This window comes from Schistocerca cancellata, chromosome 6 (genome assembly GCF_023864275.1).
Source record: "Schistocerca cancellata isolate TAMUIC-IGC-003103 chromosome 6, iqSchCanc2.1, whole genome shotgun sequence".
NCBI classification, from domain to species: domain Eukaryota; kingdom Metazoa; phylum Arthropoda; class Insecta; order Orthoptera; family Acrididae; genus Schistocerca; species Schistocerca cancellata.
The window spans coordinates 685,781,616-685,803,232 of NC_064631.1; the positions used below are offsets into that span (position 1 = coordinate 685,781,616).

A 21,617-nucleotide genomic window follows, 5' to 3' on the forward strand; every position below is an offset into this window, starting at 1 on the left:
AAAGTTCTTTTATGATGTTTACAAAGGGACCAAATTTATTTGGAGTTATTTTAGTATTTGTGCTGTGGTTGCAGCAGTTTCTCAGTTCATCTGCAACTGTCTAGTGTTCGTTGCTTCGTAGTCAACTTTTATGCCACTGTACCTAAACGGACACGCAATAGTCAAAAGTCTTCTAAATCTATTTCAACCAAATTTGTGCTGTAATTATATGATGGGGAGTTTTTAGCACAATACAAGTCCCCAAACAAATGTTTAATCTAATAACAATAATCTCCACTGAACTAATGACGAAAAGTTTGCCTGACTGACAATCTAATGTTAATCCCAAGCAGTTGGGTTTAAGTAAGTAATAAAGGAAGATTACCTTATAAGATACAATTTACATGAAGGACTGGCAAACAGGTGTTCTACAATGTTTATTCAACTATTTTTTAATTAATGCCACAATTTTGTTACTGAGACACCTAGGCACAATCTACAGCAAACAGGAGGAATGCGGCAGTAGCAACTGCCAAAACTCTGGCCATGAATCCTGACCAGTAAGTAATTTTTTGTTCCTCTTCTTTTTGTAGGAACTACTAAGTTGCCTAGAATTCACCTGTTTTATTATTCCATTACAGATATTCCAATCCCCTTGTGTGCCAAGAGTGAGACAAGTAAAAATCTCTTCACTCCCTTGAAAAAATTCTGGACAGAGAGCATAATGCTAATTGATATAAAAGTGTTTCCATCTTATTACAATTTATTGCTAGGGATTAAATTTTAAGAAAAATTAAAAATTAAGTGTTATTCTAAGACAGACACGCAAAAGCAGTACAGCTTGACACTGCCAGTAATAATCACTAGCTTGTGGAAACACTATTAAGCAACCTTTGTATATTCATATAAGCAAGGGTTTTACTCCCAAGCCTTAAACTATAACAACACATTTTTTTCAGCCGACTCACCATTAACGCACATGGCGAGAAAAAGCAGTGCATTGTTCACAACACTTAAAAAATTATATGATTGATGAGAGCTAGTTGGGTGTAAATGGGCAATTAGAAAAGGGGGGGGGGGAGGGGAAATCAAGATTTTCAGAATCAGTATCTAGTGCATCAGGCAACTGTAACAGGCGATTTCGATTTTCTTTGTTGTTCTACACTCATGGCCCCAGTTGTTTGTGGTATTAAACCAGTCTCTTTCAGAAACACTTCACTTCAGACAGCAGCCTTTAATCTATGAAAACAATGTTCATTTTAAAAGATCTATATGTAAAATACCACATTCTCAATGACTTATTATGATAAAGTAAAATATGTTTTCCTTGTTGCAAAAGTTTTCTTGTGAAGAGTGAACTTTATACAGGAAAAGTTAATAACATACTGATAAGAGGGGATGGGGATATTTGTAAATACAATCAAAAGACCCCTAAACAAAATGGAAAGTAATGTAAAGAAACAGAATATCAGAATTTCTACTTACCAGGTCAGAGCAAGAAGATCAATACACACAAAGGCAAAAGATTCACAAGCTTTTGCACATGAGGTTCCTTCATCTGAAAAATAAAAATAAAAGAATAAGAACCTCTACATGGTTTAGGTAGGAAGATTGGGCAGGTTTGTGCAAAGACAGGGAATGAATATCAGATTCTGAATGCTTCTGAGTCTTTTATTCTTGTATGTTTTTCTTCATGCATTGATCTGCTCCCACCTGGTAGGCAGACACGTTAAATACAAAGAATTTTACAGTATTTTGTATGCAACGTCTGTTTTGAAAAATGGAAAATAGCTAATGCCCAGTAAGTAAAAATACAAGGAGAGCCCGGAAAGTAATGCAATTTTTTTCCCTAATGCTCCAATTGATCTATGCATATTTGGATCGGTTGAGTTGAAAGCCTGGCCAGACAGAACACAGCTAGGCCGTGTGACCTTGAGCCATGACATCCAGCCTGTGTCACTGAAATCCTGTATTGTGCCAGTCACAGAGTGCTGCCACCAGTCTGTGGTGGCTGCTGCTGGTACCAAGTTGTCTCAGTGTACAAATCTGCTGCCAGCTGCAGCAGCTATGTGCACCGGCTGGCACATTTAATTACTGTGTGGCAAAAGCAGTGGGAGGCAGCACTGTTATACGTACTACAAATGCAAGCTGCAATGAATTTCGGCCATTCCAACAGTGTGACAGTGGACGCAGTGAAAGCAGTCACTACTGGCAGCTGCTCTTGCTTGTGGAGTGCCCTTGCCACTATACATCCTGGCCACCCACCACCACCTGAGCCAAACTCTCAGGTTGATTTTCGTCTGGTCAGGCCTTAAGTGGGAGCTCTGACCTCTTATCGCTGTAAGAGTGCCAGGATATCTGTTTCCGTGAACCTCCTGATAGTGCATGCGTCATACTGTGTGACGAAGTCAAAACTTGAAAGAAGGAATGTAATCAAATACTGTGCTAAATTCAAGAAGTAACACGATTCATCAATTCTATGGGAGTCCGCTTTGTTATACTTGCAAGCTTCTGGGTTGTTTCAGTCATGCTCTGGTTTATTATCAACCAGCAAGTGACGAAACTGTCTATCATGCTTACAAAATTTTGAAAACCTGCCACTGAATTAGTGTCAGAGGATACCAGATGCACACTACTATATGGCTATGCTTTAATGACTTAACAGCGAGATCCCCAACAGTGGGATCAACATTTGAAACCTTTTATACGATGATCCCTGGTATCTCACTACAGCCATTCACACTGATGGCCTTCATTTGCAAGTAACTGACAATTCTTTTTAAGTTCTGCATGGGGCACAGTAGCGTTAAAATAGGAGTATTACATAGACTTGTGTAATGTATGTGGTAAGGGCTTCACACACAGGAGTTTGTGGGTTCAAATCTCATCTGATACATTAAATCTTAATTTTTAAATATTTATCCACATGACTGACCATTATTTTTTTTTCAATTAATTGGTTTAAATGTAATTTTTTATTTCTAATCACTGTATGAACTTTTTCATGTCTCTTCATTTTTTCTTCATGTCATTCTTTATCCACTCAATTTTTTGCAAATGTGAATTTAATTATATTTATCTATTTTAATACTCAATATTATGAAAAGGATAGATTGCTACTCACCACAAAGCGAAAATGTTGAGTTGCAGATCGGCACAACAAAAAGACTGTCAAACAAGTAAGCTTTCAGCCTAGAAGGTATACACAAACCCACTCTCTGGCTGCCAAGACAGAGACAGTAGAGCGCGCGTGTGTGTTCTAATCTGGAAGGAGGAATTTTAGGCCAAAAGTTTACTTGTCTGGTAGTAGTCTTGCTGTGCCTATCAGCAACTCAACAACTTCACTGCATGTAGTAACAATCTATTGGAAAATCCAGGATGGATAACTATCTGAGACTCAGCATCTCCGCTATGTGGTGAGTAGCAACTTTCCTTATCATAACCTTGTCATTCATCCATCCTTGACTTTCCATTATTGTAATACTCAATCGTTTGAAATACCAATGTGCCAGTTAAAAAACAAAAGATGAAATAATATATTTATAGTGACTCTGCTGTGACACAAATATGTCTTATTTGTTATAAGGGTTAATGTTTTTTGCATAGTAATCATTATACCAACATTCATAACAGCCTAAATTCCTATTGCACTACGAACAAAATAATGCATAAGGTGGTTTAAACAAAAGAAGGGGTTACAAGTAAAACAAAATTCACGCAAAATAAGGACCAGAAATAATGAAAAGAATAATATGAACAAAAATAGGATGACAAAATGAAAGAAATTGAATCAAAATTAATATATAAAACTAATCAAAATCATAAAAAGATTTCAAGAGGAAAAAGAATGACAAGATGAAAAATGAGAGCAAATGAAGATTATTAAAATAATGTGAACAGAAATAAGCAATTACATTTAAAACCATAAAGTGAATAATAATAATAATAATAATAATAATAATAATAATAATAATGATAATAATGATCAAAGTCATTCATTTAAAAATGAAATTTAATGTACCTGACAATATTCAAGCCCGCAATCCCTGCAAAAGAAGCCCTTATTCTATCCATTACACCACAGAACCAGTCTATGTAATACTGCATTTTTAATGCAATTAAGCATCACGCAATTTTTTCCCCCCAATTGATTACTTGCAAATGAGTGCCCACCTGGGTGAACGGCTGCCGTGTGTAATACATGGTTACTTAAGCCACATAACCATATAGATGGTTTCATGAAGTTGATCCCACCATTGGGGAAGTCTTCTTGTGAGACCCACAAAACATTGGCAGATTTCTGCTAAAAACCCTCACTGCAATCTTTTTCTACTCTCCCAACTTATTTTATATTTGTTACAGCTTGAGACATTATTAACTATGAATTACTACCACTATAGCTGTTAACACACGCAGTTTCACCTTAAAACATCTTGTACGCACATTGCCATTTTAGCATATTCCAAGTCAAAACATATATATGGAAGAAAGTGGTGTGCAAGAGGGCATGCAATATAATAACCGACCTGCAACTTTGTCCCGCATTTAATGTTTGTGTGACACTATAAACCTCCATCAGAGTGAACAGTCACAACCAACTTATGTTGATGTACAGGTTTAATTGCTCCACCTATTTGTATTTTCCATTCTAACAACTGAAATTTCAAACTCTGGAGATGAGAACTGGTGCTCTTAACACATACTATGCGCTAACAGCCTATCTAATCAATTTATACCACTCTTTTCACACCTGTATTCATGATTCTCCTCTGCAGATATTCTGACACCTGTTTTGTATTTATGTGCAACAGTTGACACTTGTGTGTGTGTGTGTGTTAAAAAAAGTACTTTCATTCCAAGAAGCCTTTTTTTTGCGGTTAACATACATACCTGTCTGGACTGTTGGAAGAGCAAGGCAATGCAGAATTACCATAAATTTGTCTTTCATTATTCTGAGCCTCTCTCCAACATTTGAATACGAGCGTGTTTAAACAAAAAAGTACGTAGGGAGGACAAGTAATTGATTCTGGATTGTCTGTAGGAAACATCCCAGAATTAACCTAAACTCCTTGTTCCCACACCTTCCAAATAAAAGTTACTTGTCTTAGCCAGTGTGCAATCCTCTCTCTCTCTCTCACACACACACACACACACACACACACACACACACACACACACACACAGATGCACAGAGCAGTAAAAGACTAAAATTATTAGCATGTTCAGCTTCCTTCAACCAATGTATTCATACAGTTGATTGGTGCATTTGGATGACAGTTCCAAATTTTATTCGATTACCGCAGCTCATTATCACAACTGCAGATTCTAGTGTGTTCCCCCCCCCCCCCCCCTCCCTTATACACTCATTTTATCCGGGTCAAAGATTTAGATCCTAAAATATTGAGATCTGAGATTTTATTCTGTGTATTAGCTGCATTTCAGCTGTCCCTCGTGTGATGTTTGGTATGAAACACACCAATTTGTATCAGAAGCACCACCATTCTGGCCTCAAGACAGGTCAATTGAGACCAACTATCATGTTATCCTCATCCAATGGCGTGATTCGAAGGTGGTACACAGAGGCTTTGGTGTCAGCACACTGCTCTCTTGGTCACTGTCACCTTAACAGACCTTGGATGCCCCAACTTGTCATTCAAACAGATCCTCAACTGACATCACAAGGGTGAGTGGGCCCCATTCCAATGCTCATATCAACGAAAAATCGCTGGCAGTAACCGGAATTGAACCCCGGGGCTCTGCATGGAAGTCAGCCACGACGACCACTCTGCTACGGAGGTGGACACTTTGTATAAAGTAAAGTTGGTATTAAGTTTCCAGATAATAACACTGTCGTCAGCCCAAAGGTCAGTTTGAACACAATATTGCCTTACTAAGGATGGTCGTATTGGAGGTGATATGCTGCTGCCTTCTTCCGACCTCTGAAGTAACTTACCCAGCCAGTTATAGAGGACCTGCTGTTTAATGTGGACTCTGACCTAGGATGCAACTTAGCATTTTCATATTAACAGAAATTGCCTTGAGATGAGAGAGATGATATGTGACAGATAAAAATCCTAAGGCTCATTGGGGATCCAACGAGAGATCGCTGAATCTGCAGGCTTGTGCTTCAGCATTGAGCCACCAAACAGGTAAAGTCAATATCAAAGGACACAGGTATGATCCTTGTCCATTCCTAGGATTTTTTTGCATTTCACTTAACACTTCTTTCATCTCTGGCACTGCTTATTAATGTGGAAAATGCCAAGCTGCACTATGGTTGGGAGTCTCCCCCCCCCCCTCCCCCTTAACTGGTTGGGTTGGTGGAATACAATGTCGAACCACCTCTAATAGGACCAAACCCAGTAAAACAACACAGTTTTTAAGCCAACATCTGGATTGACATTTCTCTTTGTGTTAATAGATTGAATTGATCCTACCCCCTTCCATTAATAACAGGATGTTTGAATGCCTGTACAAAGCGGTAAAGGAAACTATTAGCATGATTCAGCTTGTTTTAACCAGAGGGTGGTCATGCTGTCGACTGGTGTCATTTAGCTGCTTACATTTGCTGACTGGTACCAAGATCTCAAGTTAAAAGCAATTTAAGCTTTCCTATGTTGTGTCTGGTGAACAATGTAAGCCATCAATGTATTCTTTGAAGTGTGACATGAATGATGTAAATGGCATCTGGGATGTTTTTGAACATCTCAGTTGTAGATGTCAATATTATGTTTATAATAGGGGGAAACATTCCACGAGGGAAAAATATATCTAAAAAGAAAGATGATGAGACTTACCAAACAAAAGCGCTGGCAGGTCGATAGACACACAAACTAACACAAACACACACACAAAATTCAAGCTTTCGCAACCAACGGTTGCCTCGTCAGGAAAGAGGGAAGGAGAGGTAAAGACGAAAGGATTTGGCCTTTACAAATGTCTGCTTGTGCCTGTGTGTATGCGGATGGATATGTGTGTGTGTGCGCGCGCGCGCACACACACGAGTGTTTACCTGTCCTTTTTTCCCCCTAAGGTAAGTCTTTCTGCTCCCGGGATTGGAATGACTCCTTACCCTCTCCCTAAAACCCAAATCCTTTCGTCTTTCCCTCTCCTTCCCTCTTTCCTGATGAGGCAACCGTTGGTTGCGAAAGCTTGAATTTTGTGTGTGTGTGTGTGTGTGTGTGTGTGTGTGTGTGTGTGTGTGCCTATCAATATTATGTTTTGTTTACAAATGGTTCAAATGGCTCTGAGCCCTATGGGACTCAACAGCTGAGGTCATAAGTCCCCTAGAACTACTTAAAGCTAACTAACCTAAGGACATCACACACATCCATGCCCGAGGCAGGATTCGAACCTGCAACCGTAGCAGTCGCGCAGTTCCGGACTGAAGCGCCTAGAACCGCTCGGCCACCGTGGGCGGCTGTTTTGTTTACAATACATAGTTTATTTCCTGTGCATGCTGGCTTACACTGTGTTGTTTAATAGGCCTATATAGGTCTTGTGGAGATGGTGATCCACTGAGGTGAACAATGTTTCTGATTTTGTGTGTACCAGACCTACATGTACTTTCGTTAATGAAACAGTGAAGACGGACTGAACTGTAGTATAACTGAAGAGCTAGGTCAGATGGGAAAGTGATGGTTTAGTTTTGATCTGGTGATACACACAAATTTCTCTTGACATCCTTTTTTATACATATTTCACAATACACAACGAAACCCCTGATTTAAACTCATTTCTCATCGAGGCCTGATACTGTTAAGTTATGGATATGTTTGAAGGCATTTTGACAGAGCAAAATCCCTTACCCGATAGAGGTCCTGTTAATTTGCAAATTTTATTTCAGGGACAGCTGCACGTCATTAACTAATCTCAAAATGTTTTCATCACCACTGTTCCAAAACTCTCACAGGTGAAGGGGAGATCAAAATATGACCATTTTACTTGTTACTTAGAGCAGAAACTGTTTCATTTACACTATGTTTTGATTTTATAATATATAGCTATGGCTTAGTCTACTCAAAAAAGGTGCATCACTTCTCCAGAGTGACAAGGTACAAACATTTCTTCTCTATGTCACTCAAGTAATGGCTGAATAAGAAAAATTAAACACACACACACACACACACACACACACACACACACACACACACGTCAAGGTGTGGAATCTGGATACTGTTTTGTGTGCTGGTAAGGGAATTGGTATAATATTGTTAAGGCGTTTTTTAGTTAAATCATGGGAGATCAATGTGTTTAATTAAATCATTGGATAATGTAGGTGGATTTATATTTACTAATAATCAAACATGTGACTATTATTGATCCATCTACCTTCTCCCACAACAAATTAAATTAAAAAAATGTACCTCGATAGACGGGCATTAAATATATATCGCTCACAGTGTTAGTGTGATTTTGACATCCAAGGCTTCTTGAAAATTACCGTAATGTAATATCACAAAGAAATTGTCATCTTCTAAACAAACCCGCACTTAAGGCTACAGACAGATCAGTCACCCCACAACTAAAATTTTAGGAAAAAGGTGGTAGAAAACACACTATCACACACTGGGCAGTTTTTGTATTGCATGAACAATCTGCTAATTTGGTGCCATGGAGTGTGGGTACATTCATTTCCATACTGTTGAACTATATATCTAAAGGCAGCAACCTATAACAAATATGGGTGATTAGTGTCTTCTAATTACAGTACTGGGAAATTATTACTATTAAATTACTCCACCCTCCTCCTCATTCACCCACAGTGACTCTTTGATAAAGGGACATTTACCTGTGAATCACTTCACTTTCATTATAACAAACCACAAAAATAATGATTAAAACTTCACTCAAGTGGAAACTAGGATCTGCAAACACAGTTATTTTCATTCCTATACTTTCTGAGGATAGTGCTTCAGGGCTAGGTCCAGCACACAACTAAGTTTACAGACCATTGATGCAGACCTATTTACAAATAAATGTTACATTACACAACTGATGAGATGATTTATGAAGCTGTTAGTGTTCTTTCATACGTCAATAATTACGCTAGCAAGAGTTCATATTTGATGCTTCTTCGGATGCACTGAAATGTACATGTAATGACGAAAATACCGTTCCTCCCCTCCCCCCCCCTAACACACATTCATAAAATTTTGCAGTATCCTGACGAAAACGCAATCCCAGCAAAAGTAACTCATTTCACTTGCATCATAGTTTACAACCCGGCTCTACAATTAGATTCTAATTAGAGATTACGTTTTATGCAGTCTCCAGTGTAAATATCTAAAAGGCAATTGCATCAACCATCGGCCTAACTCCCATACTTTTCCCAACAAAATATACTAGGCCATAAAACAGCTCTATTGTTTACAAAATATGTTAATTCTAGAAATTAGGAATAACAAAACTAAATAATTTGTGTAATAGCTCATATTATAACTTTATCCACGTAAAAGGGCGGACGCCATTTTGACCAAGTTCTGAAATACAATTCCATACGAGAACTTACCTTTTTATGAGTGTGTCGATGTCAACAGTTTTCTCTCCCTCTGTACCTTCATCTTTTGCTGGCATTGAAGCCAACATTTCACGACGGTCTTCCACTTTTGAGAGGAACGAACTCATGTATATAGTTCTACAATGCTGCACGGCCAAATATGTTCTCCAGATCAGGGAACTTTTGATTTTGTGTTGGTCTACAAACGAACAGGGCTCTGCTTTTATATTAATCAAGCGCAAAGCTTGATTTTGAACAGAACCTAACGATTTTAATGCTAAAAATTTAAGAAGCATTCTTCAGTAACTCTATAATTTACGAACTAGTCTCAACCAAACCCTGACTCAACCTCCTCCTTCCATCAATAGCCAAAAGAGAAACCTTCTTCACTGTGGAAGTAGCTTCCTGTGTTTACTGACACAGTTTGACCAAACGTTGAAAATAAATTAACGGCCTTTTTCCTTAATTTACATTACATTACAAATTTAATCTTCACACAACTGTGTCTAAAAATTTCTTCTCGCTCTTACTTCACACACAGCAACTTTATCAGTTTATTAATTCGACAAGTATTAATGTTGGATTCCCATTCGCGTGTTGGCAGAGTTCTGATACAGTTAATCAAGTTAACGACTTTACCCTATAATTCCATGCTTTCATATGGTTTGTGCAATTTGGAGACACTGTTTGGTGACATGAGCGTTCATTTTCATTACAGTAAAAAATACTAAACAATATTATTGTTAACCCGTATCGTGTGGGCAGGAGTTGTGTTGACTAACTTCCGTAGCGGACTGTATGAGTATATAGTCATGATAAGTTTCATCAATGTCTAAACAATCAAATCCTGGGAGAAAGTCAGAACGTATAGTATTTTTGTTTGAGTGTAGTTATTAATCGTTTGTTTAAAAAGTAGTGGTGCTAATTGCTTACATGTCTCATTGGTCCGTTGTTGTGAGAAATCAACAAATCCTTTTAATTTCTGTTCGGCAGAAGACAGAAAAGAAAAACGTTTTAACTTAGATTTGTTGGAAAATGAGTTGTTAATGGCTTCAATGGAATTATTTCGGAATGCTGTTTCGCCGGCTGGTATACACAGAGTGAAATCGAAAGCATTTGCTGTGTTGATTGATGGTGTTCATACTGACATAGTGCTGATAGACTACATGTAAGATCAATGTGAAACATTACCCAGTAGTGATAGAATCATTCCTTCACGTGGATATAGCAAAGCGATGCATAGCATTGCTTTGCCCAGATTTAATTCTTCTTGCATCATTTCTCCCCAATAGGCTACTCTTCTGTCATTGCTATATGATGATACTGATGTTACAGAACGACAGAAAACCATTGTTATGAGTCATTCCTTGTAAAGTGACCCAGTATTCGGTGACTGCATATCATCTCTCTCTAGGTTTTGATGAAATTTTTATAGAAAATAGGCTGTTCAAGAGAGTTTGAGCTTGGTATTTAACTTCAGTTAAATGCTGGAGCCTTTTCATAAGGCATGCTGTCTTCAAAACTGGAAAAAGATGACACTATCAAGTTTGTCAAACCATTGCTCCTGACGTCTTGGAACTATGATATTTAAAGTTTTAATCCTGAGAGAACACGGGAATAACACAAATGAACGTCAGTAATGCCTGTTGCACAATCTCTCTTCAAACTTGCTGAAAAATTTTGTTGCTACAAATTTTGTTGTTGTGGTCTTCAGTCCTGAGACTGGTTTGATGCAGCTCTCCATGCTACTCTATCCTGTGCAAGCTTCTTCATCTCCCAGTACCTACTGCAACCTACATCCTTCTGAATCTGCTTAGTGTATTCATCTCTTGGTCTCCCCCCTACGATTTTTACTCTCCACGCTGCCCTCCAATACTAAATTGGTGATCCCTTGATGCCTGAGAACATGTCCTACCAACCGATCCCTTCTTCTGGTCAAGTTGTGCCACAAACATCTCTTCTCCCCAATCCTATTCAATACCTCCTCATTAGTTATGTGATCTACCCATGTAATCTTCAGCATTCTTCTGTAGCACCACATTTCGAAAGCTTCTATTCTCTTCTTGTCCAAACTGTTTACCGTCCATGTTTCACTTCCATACATGGCTACACTCCATACAAATACTTTCAGAAATGACTTTCTGACACTTAAATCTATACTCGATGTTAACAAATTTCTCTTCTTCAGAAACGCTTTCCTTGCCATTGCCAGTCTACATTTTATATCCTCTCTACTTCGACCATCATCAGTTATTTTGCTCCCCAAATAGCAAAACTCCTTTACTACTTTAAGTGTCTCATTTCCTAGTCTAATACCCTCAGCATCACCCGACTTAATTCGACTACATTCCATTATCCTTGTTTTGCGTTTGTTGATGTTCATCTTATATCCTCCTTTCAAGACACTGTCCATTCCATTCGAATGCTCTTCAAAGTCCTTTGCTGTCTCTGACAGAATTACAATGTCATCGGCGAACCTCAAAGTTTTTATTTCTTCTCCATGGATTTTAATACCTGCTCCGAATTTTTCTTTTCTTTCCTTTACTGCTTGCTCAATATAGAGATTGAATAACATCGGGGAGAGGCTACAACCCTGTCTTACTCCTTTCCCAACCACTGCTTCCCTTTCGTGCCCCTCGACTCTTATAACTGCCATCTGGTTCCTGTACAAATTGTAAATAGCCTTTCGCTCCCTGTATTTTACCTCTGCCACCTTTAGAATTTGAAAGAGAGTATTCCAGTCAACATTGTCAAAAGCTTTCTCTAAGTCTACAAATGCTAGAAACATAGGTTTGCCTTTCCTTAATCTTTCTTCTAAGATAAATCGTAAGGTCAGTATTGCCTAACGTGTTCCAGTATTTCTACGGAATCCAAACTGATCTTCCCCGAGGTCGGCTTCTACTAGTTTTTCCATTCGTCTGTAAAGAATTCGTGTTAGTATTTTGCAGCTGTGGCTTATTAAACTGATAGTTCGGTAATTTTCACATCTGTCAACACCTGCTTTCTTTGAGATTGGAATTATTATATTCTTCTTGAAGTCTGAGGGTATTTCGCCTGTTTCATACATCTTGCTCACCAGATGGTAGAGTTTTGTCAGGACTGGCTCTCCCAAGGCCGTAAGTAGTTCCAATGGAATGTTGTTTACTCCGGGGGCCTTGTTTCGACTCAGGTCTTTCAGTGCTCTGTCAAACTCTTCACGCAGTATCGTATCTCCCATTTCATCTTCATCTACATCCTCTTCCATTTCCATAATATTGTCATCAAGTACATTGCCCTTGTATAGACCCTCTATATACTCCTTCCACCTTTCTGCTTTCCCTTCTTTGCTTAGAACTGCGTTTCCATCAGAGCTCTTGATTTTCATACAAGTGGTTCTCTTATCTCCAAAGGGCTCTTTAATTTTCATGTAGGCAGTATCTATCTTACCCCTAGTGAGATACGCCTCTACATCCTTACATTTGTCCTCTAGCCATGCCTGCTTAGCCATTTTGCACTTCCTGTCAATCTCATTTTTGAGACGTTTGTATTCCTTTTTGCCTGCTTCATTTACTGCATTTTTATATTTTCTCCTTTCATCAATTAAATTCAATATTTCTTGTGTTACCCAAGGATTTCTACTAGCCCTTGTCTTTTTACCTACTTGATCCTCTGCTGCCTTCACTACTTCATCCCTCAAAGCTACCCATTCTTCTTCTACTGTATTTCTTTCCCCCATTCCTGTCAGTTGTTCCCTTATGCTCTCCCTGAAACTCTGTACAACCTCAGGTTCTTTCAGTTTATCCAAGTCCCATCTCCTTAAATTCCCACCTTTTTGCAGTTTCTTCAGTTTTAATCTACAGGTCATAACCAGCTAGAGCTAGTTGGCATATAAACTTGTACTACTGTAGTAGGTGTGGGCTTCATATCTATCTTGGCCACAATAATGCGTTCACTATGCTGTTTGTAGTAGCTTACCTGCATTCCTATTTTCCTATTCATTATTAAAACTACTCCTGCATTACCCATATTTGATTTTGTGTTTATAACCCTGTAGTCACCTGACCAGAAGTCTTGTTCCTCCTGCCACCGAACTTCACTAATTCCCACTATATCTAACTTTAACCTATACATTTCCGTTTTTAAATTTTCTAACCTACCTGCCCGATTAAGGGATCTGACATTCCACGCTCCGATCCGTTGAACGCCAGTTTTCTTTCTCCTGATAAGACATCCTCTTGAGTAGTCTCCGCCCGGGTGCCTATTTTAACAAAGTGCATTCCAAACTTTCCTGCAAGTGTATTCACTACGCTATGGACCTCTAAAGTTATTAAAAATATTGGATGTACCAAATATTGTCAATATTTGTTACCATGTATTTTAAAATTGCCAGTGTTGCCACTCATTTTATAATCTGCTTACACCATTGAAGAGTTGACATTTAAACCAATCAGAAACACCTGTTTTCATTCTGATGGCAAAAGAATTTTTTAGAACACTGTCCTTGGGAAAACACAGTGATTGTTATATTATATTAAAATTATCTCAATAAAATGGTCTAGATAGCAATTAAGTTTTGTATATTTCACTTGGTGACTGGTTATGATCTCTTGTAAGAGTGTCCTCAGACTTTTATTTATTTATTTATTTATTTATTTATTTATTTATTTATTTATTTTAAAAGTTCTTTGTGACAGCAGCAGCTGGTGACATGGAACACACACACTCTGAAAAGGTGTGTGGATCATTTACACGTGATACTGACTTTTTATTGAAATAATTTTAAGGTGTGAAAACTTCATTTACAGTGTAATTAGGCTATACACATAAGGAGGCAAATTACTGATGAGGTTGGAGTTTGGTCATGTAAACATATTTGTTTGTTGCTTTAGCACATCAACTCAACATATTATTAATCTGATGTAGTGTTTCATCAGTTGATACAAATTGATGATGCACTTGTGCACCTGAAGCTGTACATCCATTTTCTAAGAGCTTTTTCCTGATATTCATTTTCTTTTTCAGTGATTTTCTTTCTGATAAAAATAAATTGTCACATATAGTATGTTATCTTTGCAATATGCAGTAGAGTCTAGTGGTAATGCTGCTTGAAACCTGACAGCTCGTGGGATTGTATCCCAGTTGGACCGTAATTTTTTTTTTAAATCTGCTTTTAACCTAGACTTCACTTGTGAACAATATGAAGATTTAGCAGGAGCAACATGTGGTTCAGGTTCCATGTTAAATTTTAGGTCCTCTTTCCCCATTACGGTTACTGCAGGGTAGGTTAGTGACACAAAAGACACTGAAATGGCGTCCAGTATGCTGCATATACAGTTGCGTAATGACTGAATATAATTCACCAAATTTTGAAAATTTTACTTGGTTCATTTCTGTTTTGGTAAGCAACAAACACTTTTTTTTTCATTAACAATTACTTCAGCTTCTGAACTTCATGTTCCACATAACTGAATGGAAACAGTTATTTTCGCCTGGACCCATTGGTCTATATTCGTGAGTTAAAAAAACATAACATTCTGCCTTATGTTTCTGTGGTATGATTCATGCTATTTGGCCCAACTTGCTCATTCGTTGCTGCTTGCAAGTGGTTGACAGTGATTTTTGGTGGAATGGTGGATATGTATACCTTTGATTCTTCTCAGTTTGTGTTGGTCTGTCCTTCAAGGTCATACTAAAGGAAGCTTGTATGTGAGCATGCCATAAAAAAATATTTGCACCTTATTTGTGCAAACTGGGTATCAAAGTGCTATCAGTTTTTTGCTAGATAAGTTTGGTTTGGAGAAGATAAAAGAAAATAATGTTGACGTTACTAGACGTACTGTTAAATAGTCACACTATTGCATTCAGTTTCTGTAATTTTGTATGTATGCTAATCTTTTTAAATTTTAATTGTATCTGACTAAAACCTGAAATTTTTAGAACATTGGAAATATAGGATAGAAATAATTAAAAAAGGATAATAGGTAATCACTCAACAATAGATGAGTGTGTGTACAGAGGTACTTAAAATACCGTAGTTGAGTCGACAAAAGGTGACCCTCCCAACAGCTTGCATTGTTGTTGCTAGCTGTCAACTGCAAGGCACGAATGGCTGCATGTGAAGATAGTCATCTGTAGAGTTGCAACAATGGAGAGGTATTGGCGTAATAACATATTTAGACTTGCATTGCAGGATTTTTTAAGTGTGATATGAAGCACCCTTGTGAAGCCCACTGCAACTGTCAGTGATCAATATGTTGCACACGTAGTGGAAAAGGCAACATTAGAAATAACCTTTTTTTTAAATGAACACACAGCCATGTTATTGTATTGGTGTTTATTTAATTACGACCCAGTTTTATGCCTTTTATGCCATTTTTCAAGTATTGAACTTATGTCATTAATGTATATTGCAGGTCATCAAGATCGAAATTGGTCATAAAGAAAGAAAAATATTTATTGTCAATTTTGAGCTTGAGGTTGTGCAATGTGTGTTAAGGATATAAGGTCAATCACTTGAAAATGGCATAATAGGCTGAAATTTTGATTGTAATTAAGCAACAATATAGTCAAATCGTGGTGTGTGTAAAAATTATTGTATGATTGTTTACAGAAATGACATTGATTGTTTATTTACCAGGGAGCTTCTAGGGTGTGTGTGTGTGTGGGGGGGGGGGGGGGGGTCGCACAAGAGTGTATTATGAGAATCCTTTTTTTTGGCAGGCTGGGAGTGTTTTGAACATAGCTCTGCCCATTTTTAAACTGTGATCATATTTCTCACCAGACTATTCAGGCCCCGGGATGGTTTTTGGTGGTCTACATCTCCAACTACACTATTCAAACCCCCGTGAGGTACATGGCAGAGGGTATGTCCTATTGTACCAGTTATTAAGATTTCATCCTGTTCCATTTACGCATGGTGCACAGGTCGAATGATAGTTTGAATGCCTCTATGCTCGCAGTAATTACTATGATCTTATCCTCATGATCCATATGTGGGCAATACGTAGGCGTTGTAGAGTATTCCTAGAGTAATCATTTAGTCGGTTCTTGAAATTTAATTAATCCACTTTTTCAGGATAATTTACATCTATCTTCAAGAGTCTTCCATTTCAGTTCCTTCAGTATCTCTGTGAAATTTTCCCACGGGCTACACAAACCTGTGACCAGTGCACACACTTAAATTTCTGAAAATTTAGTGCAAGTTGCCATTTATTGCGCCATGTTGAAATATTATGAAGATCTGATGGAATACTTATGATATTAATGCAGCTTCTTTCAAACAGTACTTCATTATAGATAACTGCGTTATCTGCAAAAAGCCTGATTTTACTATTAATATTGTCTGCAAGGTCATTATACAGGGCGAGTCACTAACTGTTGACACCTAGAATAACTCCGAAAGTACGATAGGAGCAGAAAAGTTTGTGGGACAAAAGTTGCATGGGACAACGTGGGCTATAATATGATGGTTTTTTTTGCTAGGTGGGGGCGCTTCAGAGATATGAAGGTCAACTTTGTTGTTTCAAATGGGGTGCTATAGTTTGGTACTTATTTTCTGATAGCGGTTGTTGAGACGAATCCAATGATGTGTAACAGTAAGGCCTTTGAAGCTCACAAAGGTGGCATCAGCGTCCATTTACAGAAGGTGTTCGAAGTGATGATCATTGGTATTAACGCAGTGCTGCTATCTTCTTATCTACATCTACTTCTACATGGTAACTCTGCTATTCACAATAAAGTGATCTGGCTGAGGGTTCAGTGAACCACCTTCAAGCTGTCTGTCTAATGTTCCACTCTCTAATAGCGCAGGAAAAACGAGCACTTAAATTTTTCTGTGTGAGCCCTGATTTTTCTTATTTTATCATGATGATCATATCTCCCTATGTAGGTGGGTGCCAACAGAATGTTTTCGCAGGCGGAGGAGAAAACTAGTGATTGAAATTTAATGAGAAGATAATGTCACAATGAAAAACGCCTTTGTTTTAATGATTACCACTCCAATTCATGTATCATGGCTGTGGCACTATCTCCCCTACTTCGTGATTGGCACTATCTCCCCTACTTCGCGATAATACAAAACAAGCTACCCTTCTTTGTACTTTTTCAATGTCATCCGTCAGTCCCATCTGATGCAGATCCCACACCACACAGCAATACTCCAGAATAGGGCTGACAAGTGTGGTGTAAGCAGTCTCTTTAGTAGACCTGTTGCACCTTCTTGGCAGTTTTTGGTTGGCTCTACCCACAATAATATCTATATGATCATTCCAATTTAAGGTATTTGTAATTGTAATCCCTAAGCATTCAGTTGAATTTACAGCCTTCAGATTTGTGTGACTTATCGCGTAGTTGAAATTCAGCAGATTTATTCTAGTACTCATGTGAATAACTTCACACTTTTCTTTATTCAGGGTCAAATGTCACTTTTCGCACCATACAGATATCTATCTAAATCATTTTGCAATTTGTTTTGGTCATCTGATGACTTTACAAGATGGGAAATGACAGTGTCATCTGCAAACAATCTAAGGTGGCTTCTAAGATTGTCTCCTATATCATTAATATAGATCAGGAACAATAGAGGGCCTATAACACTTCCTTCGTGAACGCCGGATATTACTTCTGTTTTACTCGATGACTTTCCATCTATTACAAGGAACTGTGACCTTCCTGACAGGAAATCACGAATTCAGTTGCACAACTGAGGCAGTATTCCATAGGCACGCAGCTTGGTTAGAAGACGCTTGTGAGGAACGGTGTCGAAAGCCTTCTGGAAATCTAAACATATGGAATCCATTTGACATCCCCTGTTGATAGCACTTATTACTTCATGAGTATAAAGAGCTAGTTGTGTTTTGCAAGAACGATATTTTCTGAATCCGTGCTGACTACGTGTCGGTAAATCATTTTCTTCGAGGTACTTCATAATATTTGAATACATTATATGTTCCAAACCCTACTGCGAATCAACGTTAGTGATATGGGCCTCTAATTCAACGGATTAGTCCTACTTCCCTTTTTGGGTATTGGTGTGACTTGAGCAATTTTCCAATCTTTAGGTATGGATCTTTCTGTGAGCGAGCAATTGTATATAATTGTAAGTATGGGCTTTTTTAAATAGATATACTTTGTGTTTCTTTTTGATGGATTGAGTGGTTTCTCGTATATTGTGCAAATAGTAAATATTCGCTGAATACGGCGTATCCATCTAACGTGCCAGTGACACGTAAACATATTTCAATGGTTTTGCAATAAAACACTAACAGAAACGGTAAGACTAATATCATCGAATCAAGCAAATTTGAATGATGTATTCTTTCGAAGAACAAATTGATGTATGATAAATTGAGAACAGCTGGGTCTTTAATGCATCGGAAACATATCCGGCAAAGGAAACTTACTAACAAGGAAATGGAAGTTGGTACTCTTGCCACTGTGGTTTGAGATCCTTGTGTTAGTTCACGTCAGATCACAAGGGAATCTGATATGAGCCAGAGTAGTGTTCGTGTTCTGCATCGCCGTAAATATCATCCTTACCATATCAGTCTCCACCAAGAGTTAACTGGTATGGATTGTATGTGTCGCATTGAATTCTGCTGATGGGCTCAACTTCAGATTCAGAGGGATGACCCATTTATTAATTTTATTTTATTTGCTGACTAGGCAACATTCACAAACCATGAAAATGTTAATTTACATAACTTGCATTATTGGGCAACTGAAAAGCCATGTTGGCTGTGGCTAGTTGTACACCAACCACCTTGGTCGGTGAATGTATGGTGTGGGATTCTGGAGGACAGAATTATAGGTCTCTATTTCATTGAAGGAAATCTTAATGGTAGGAAATACACCACATTCCTGCAAGAAACATTAAGTCTGTTATTGAAAGAAATACCTTTAGGAACATGGAACAGAGTGTAGTATCTGCATGATGGCTGTGCGACACATTTTTTGCTGATGGCTAGAAATGAGTTGCAGAGACAATTCCCAGTTCGTTGGATTGGATGCGGAGGAGATGTGTCGTGGTCGGCTCGTTTGACAGATTTGATGCCTCTGGATTTTTTTCTTGTGGGGATTTGTAAAAACATTGTTTATAAAGGCGTTCCAACCACACCTGAAGATATGGGAGAGAAAATTGCTTCAATAAGTGCCGCAGTGATAAGGTATACCATTCAGTCCGTGACAAGAAGATTGAAGCACTGCATTGATACCAATGGTCATCACTTCAGATACTTTCTGTAAATGGATGTTCATGCCACCTTTGTGACCTTCATTGACCTTCAAAGACCTTACTGTTACACATAATTGGATTCGTCTCCATAGCTGCTATCAGAATATAAGTACTAAACTATAGCATCCCATTAAAAAAATAAAAAAAAATTACTTTCACATCTCCAAAGTGAGCCCATCCAGCAACAAAAAACCCACATCATATTTTGGCCCCTATTGTCCCACAAACTTTTCAGCTCCTATCATACTTTCGGAGTTATTCTTGGTGGCAATAGTTAGTGACTCACCCTGTATACAATATGACCAGCAAAGGTCCTTAACTACATCTGACGATGACTCTCCACCCAAGATAACATGCTGTGTCCTCCCTACCTAAAAGTCCTCAATCCAATCTCAAATTTCACTTGATACCCTGTATGATCATACTTTTGACATAAAGCATGATTATACTTTTGACATAAAGCATACGTGCGGTACAGAGTCAAATGCTTTTCGATACAGAAGAAATACTGCATCTACCAGGTGGCCTGGATCTAAAGCTTTCAGAATGTCATGTGAGGAAAAAGCTTTCAGTATGTCGTGAGAAAAGTGCGAGTTGGGTTTCACATGATCGACGTTTTCAAAATCTATGCTGGTTGGCATTGAGAAGGTCATTCTGTTCAAGATACCTAATTATATTTGAGCTGAGAATATGTTCTAAGATTCTACAACTAATCGATGTCAAGGGTATTGGGCGGTAGTTTTGTGGATCATTTTTACTACCTGTCTTGTATGGGTATGATCTGGGCCTTTTTACGAGGACTGGGCACAGTTTTTAGGAACATGTGAGAATGGAGTTAAACATTTCAGCATTTGGTATGCTGCCCTCAATTTCAGTTCCTGTCTCATTCACTAGGGACTGGACACTAACTTCGGTGCCACTTACAGCCTTTACACACAACCAGATTTTTTTTGGGTTCTGTGAAAGATCACTTGACAATATTCTGCTACAATAGTCATTGAAGACATCCATGCATTGCTCACTAGTCAACCAAACGCATTTCATTTAGCATCTTTCTATCTACAGCCCTATGCTTTTTTTTCCACACCTATTATGCAGTAATCTCTGTTTCTTTCAAGTTCTACTGGGTGCATATCTATCCAGTGCATGGTCAACTATTATTTTAAACTTGAGCTAGAGTTCCTGTATGTGCTCCTGCCATGTGCTGAAAGTTTAAAGTTCCTCTTTGAGATATGATGCTACTGATTTTTTATCTGGTTTACTGAACATATATTTTCTGCTTGTTTTAGTTGTCGTTTGTCCTTTGTACTTTGGTAATCATTGTTGCCCCAATTGTGCCATGGTCACTGATACCAGTTTCATTGTGAACATCCTGAAAGAGGTCAGATCTGTTTGTTGCCGTTAGATTTTCCTAACTATCTGTTGTAGGTAGTTTTCAGAGAAGGCATTTAATAAAGTTTCACAGGATGCCTTATCATGCTCACCACTAACAAAACTGTAATTTTCCCAATTAATTGTTGGATGATTAAAGTATACACTGATGATTACAGTATGTTTGGGGAACTTACAAGTGAACTGAAGTTTTCTCTGTAGTTTTCGTGTACATCAGGACATGAATCTTGGTGGCCAAAACAAGGATCCGATAATCATTTTATGTTCAACCCGGATACTGGGTCTTGCCCACTCTCACATGCTGCTTGAATATCTGCCTTGGTGGATTTGAGTTTCTTGTCTACTGCAACAAATTTCCCATTTGTCTTTCCTTTTGATATACACTTAAACTATCCCCAAAAATCTCACTGCTATCAATTTCAGGTTTGTCAGCTTCACTTCAAACTCTGGCACTTTATTGTGAATGCTTTGGCAGCTTACTATCAGAATTTTAATATTATTACACAATTATTTGAAACTTACATTGATGCTTCTGCG

General features: G+C 38.1%; 1 protein-coding gene and 1 long non-coding RNA gene across 2 annotated transcripts in view; one reads left to right on the top strand and one right to left on the bottom strand.

Annotated features, from left to right (window-relative positions):
* Positions 1-9,992, bottom strand: part of LOC126190867 (28S ribosomal protein S11, mitochondrial) — a 69,400-nt gene extending 59,408 nt beyond the window's left edge. Inside the window, exon 1 of the mRNA XM_049931463.1 lies at positions 9,491-9,992. Coding sequence (XP_049787420.1) covers positions 9,491-9,774 — 284 coding nt within the window. The 5' untranslated portion in view covers positions 9,775-9,992. The remainder of the gene's footprint in view (positions 1-9,490) is intronic.
* Positions 9,993-10,528: 536 nt separating this feature from the next.
* LOC126190868 (uncharacterized) overlaps positions 10,529-21,617 on the top strand; it is a 55,701-nt gene continuing 44,612 nt past the window's right edge. The window contains exons 1-2 of the long non-coding RNA XR_007538290.1: positions 10,529-10,646; positions 14,139-14,189. This is a non-coding gene — a long non-coding RNA (uncharacterized LOC126190868). The remainder of the gene's footprint in view (positions 10,647-14,138; positions 14,190-21,617) is intronic.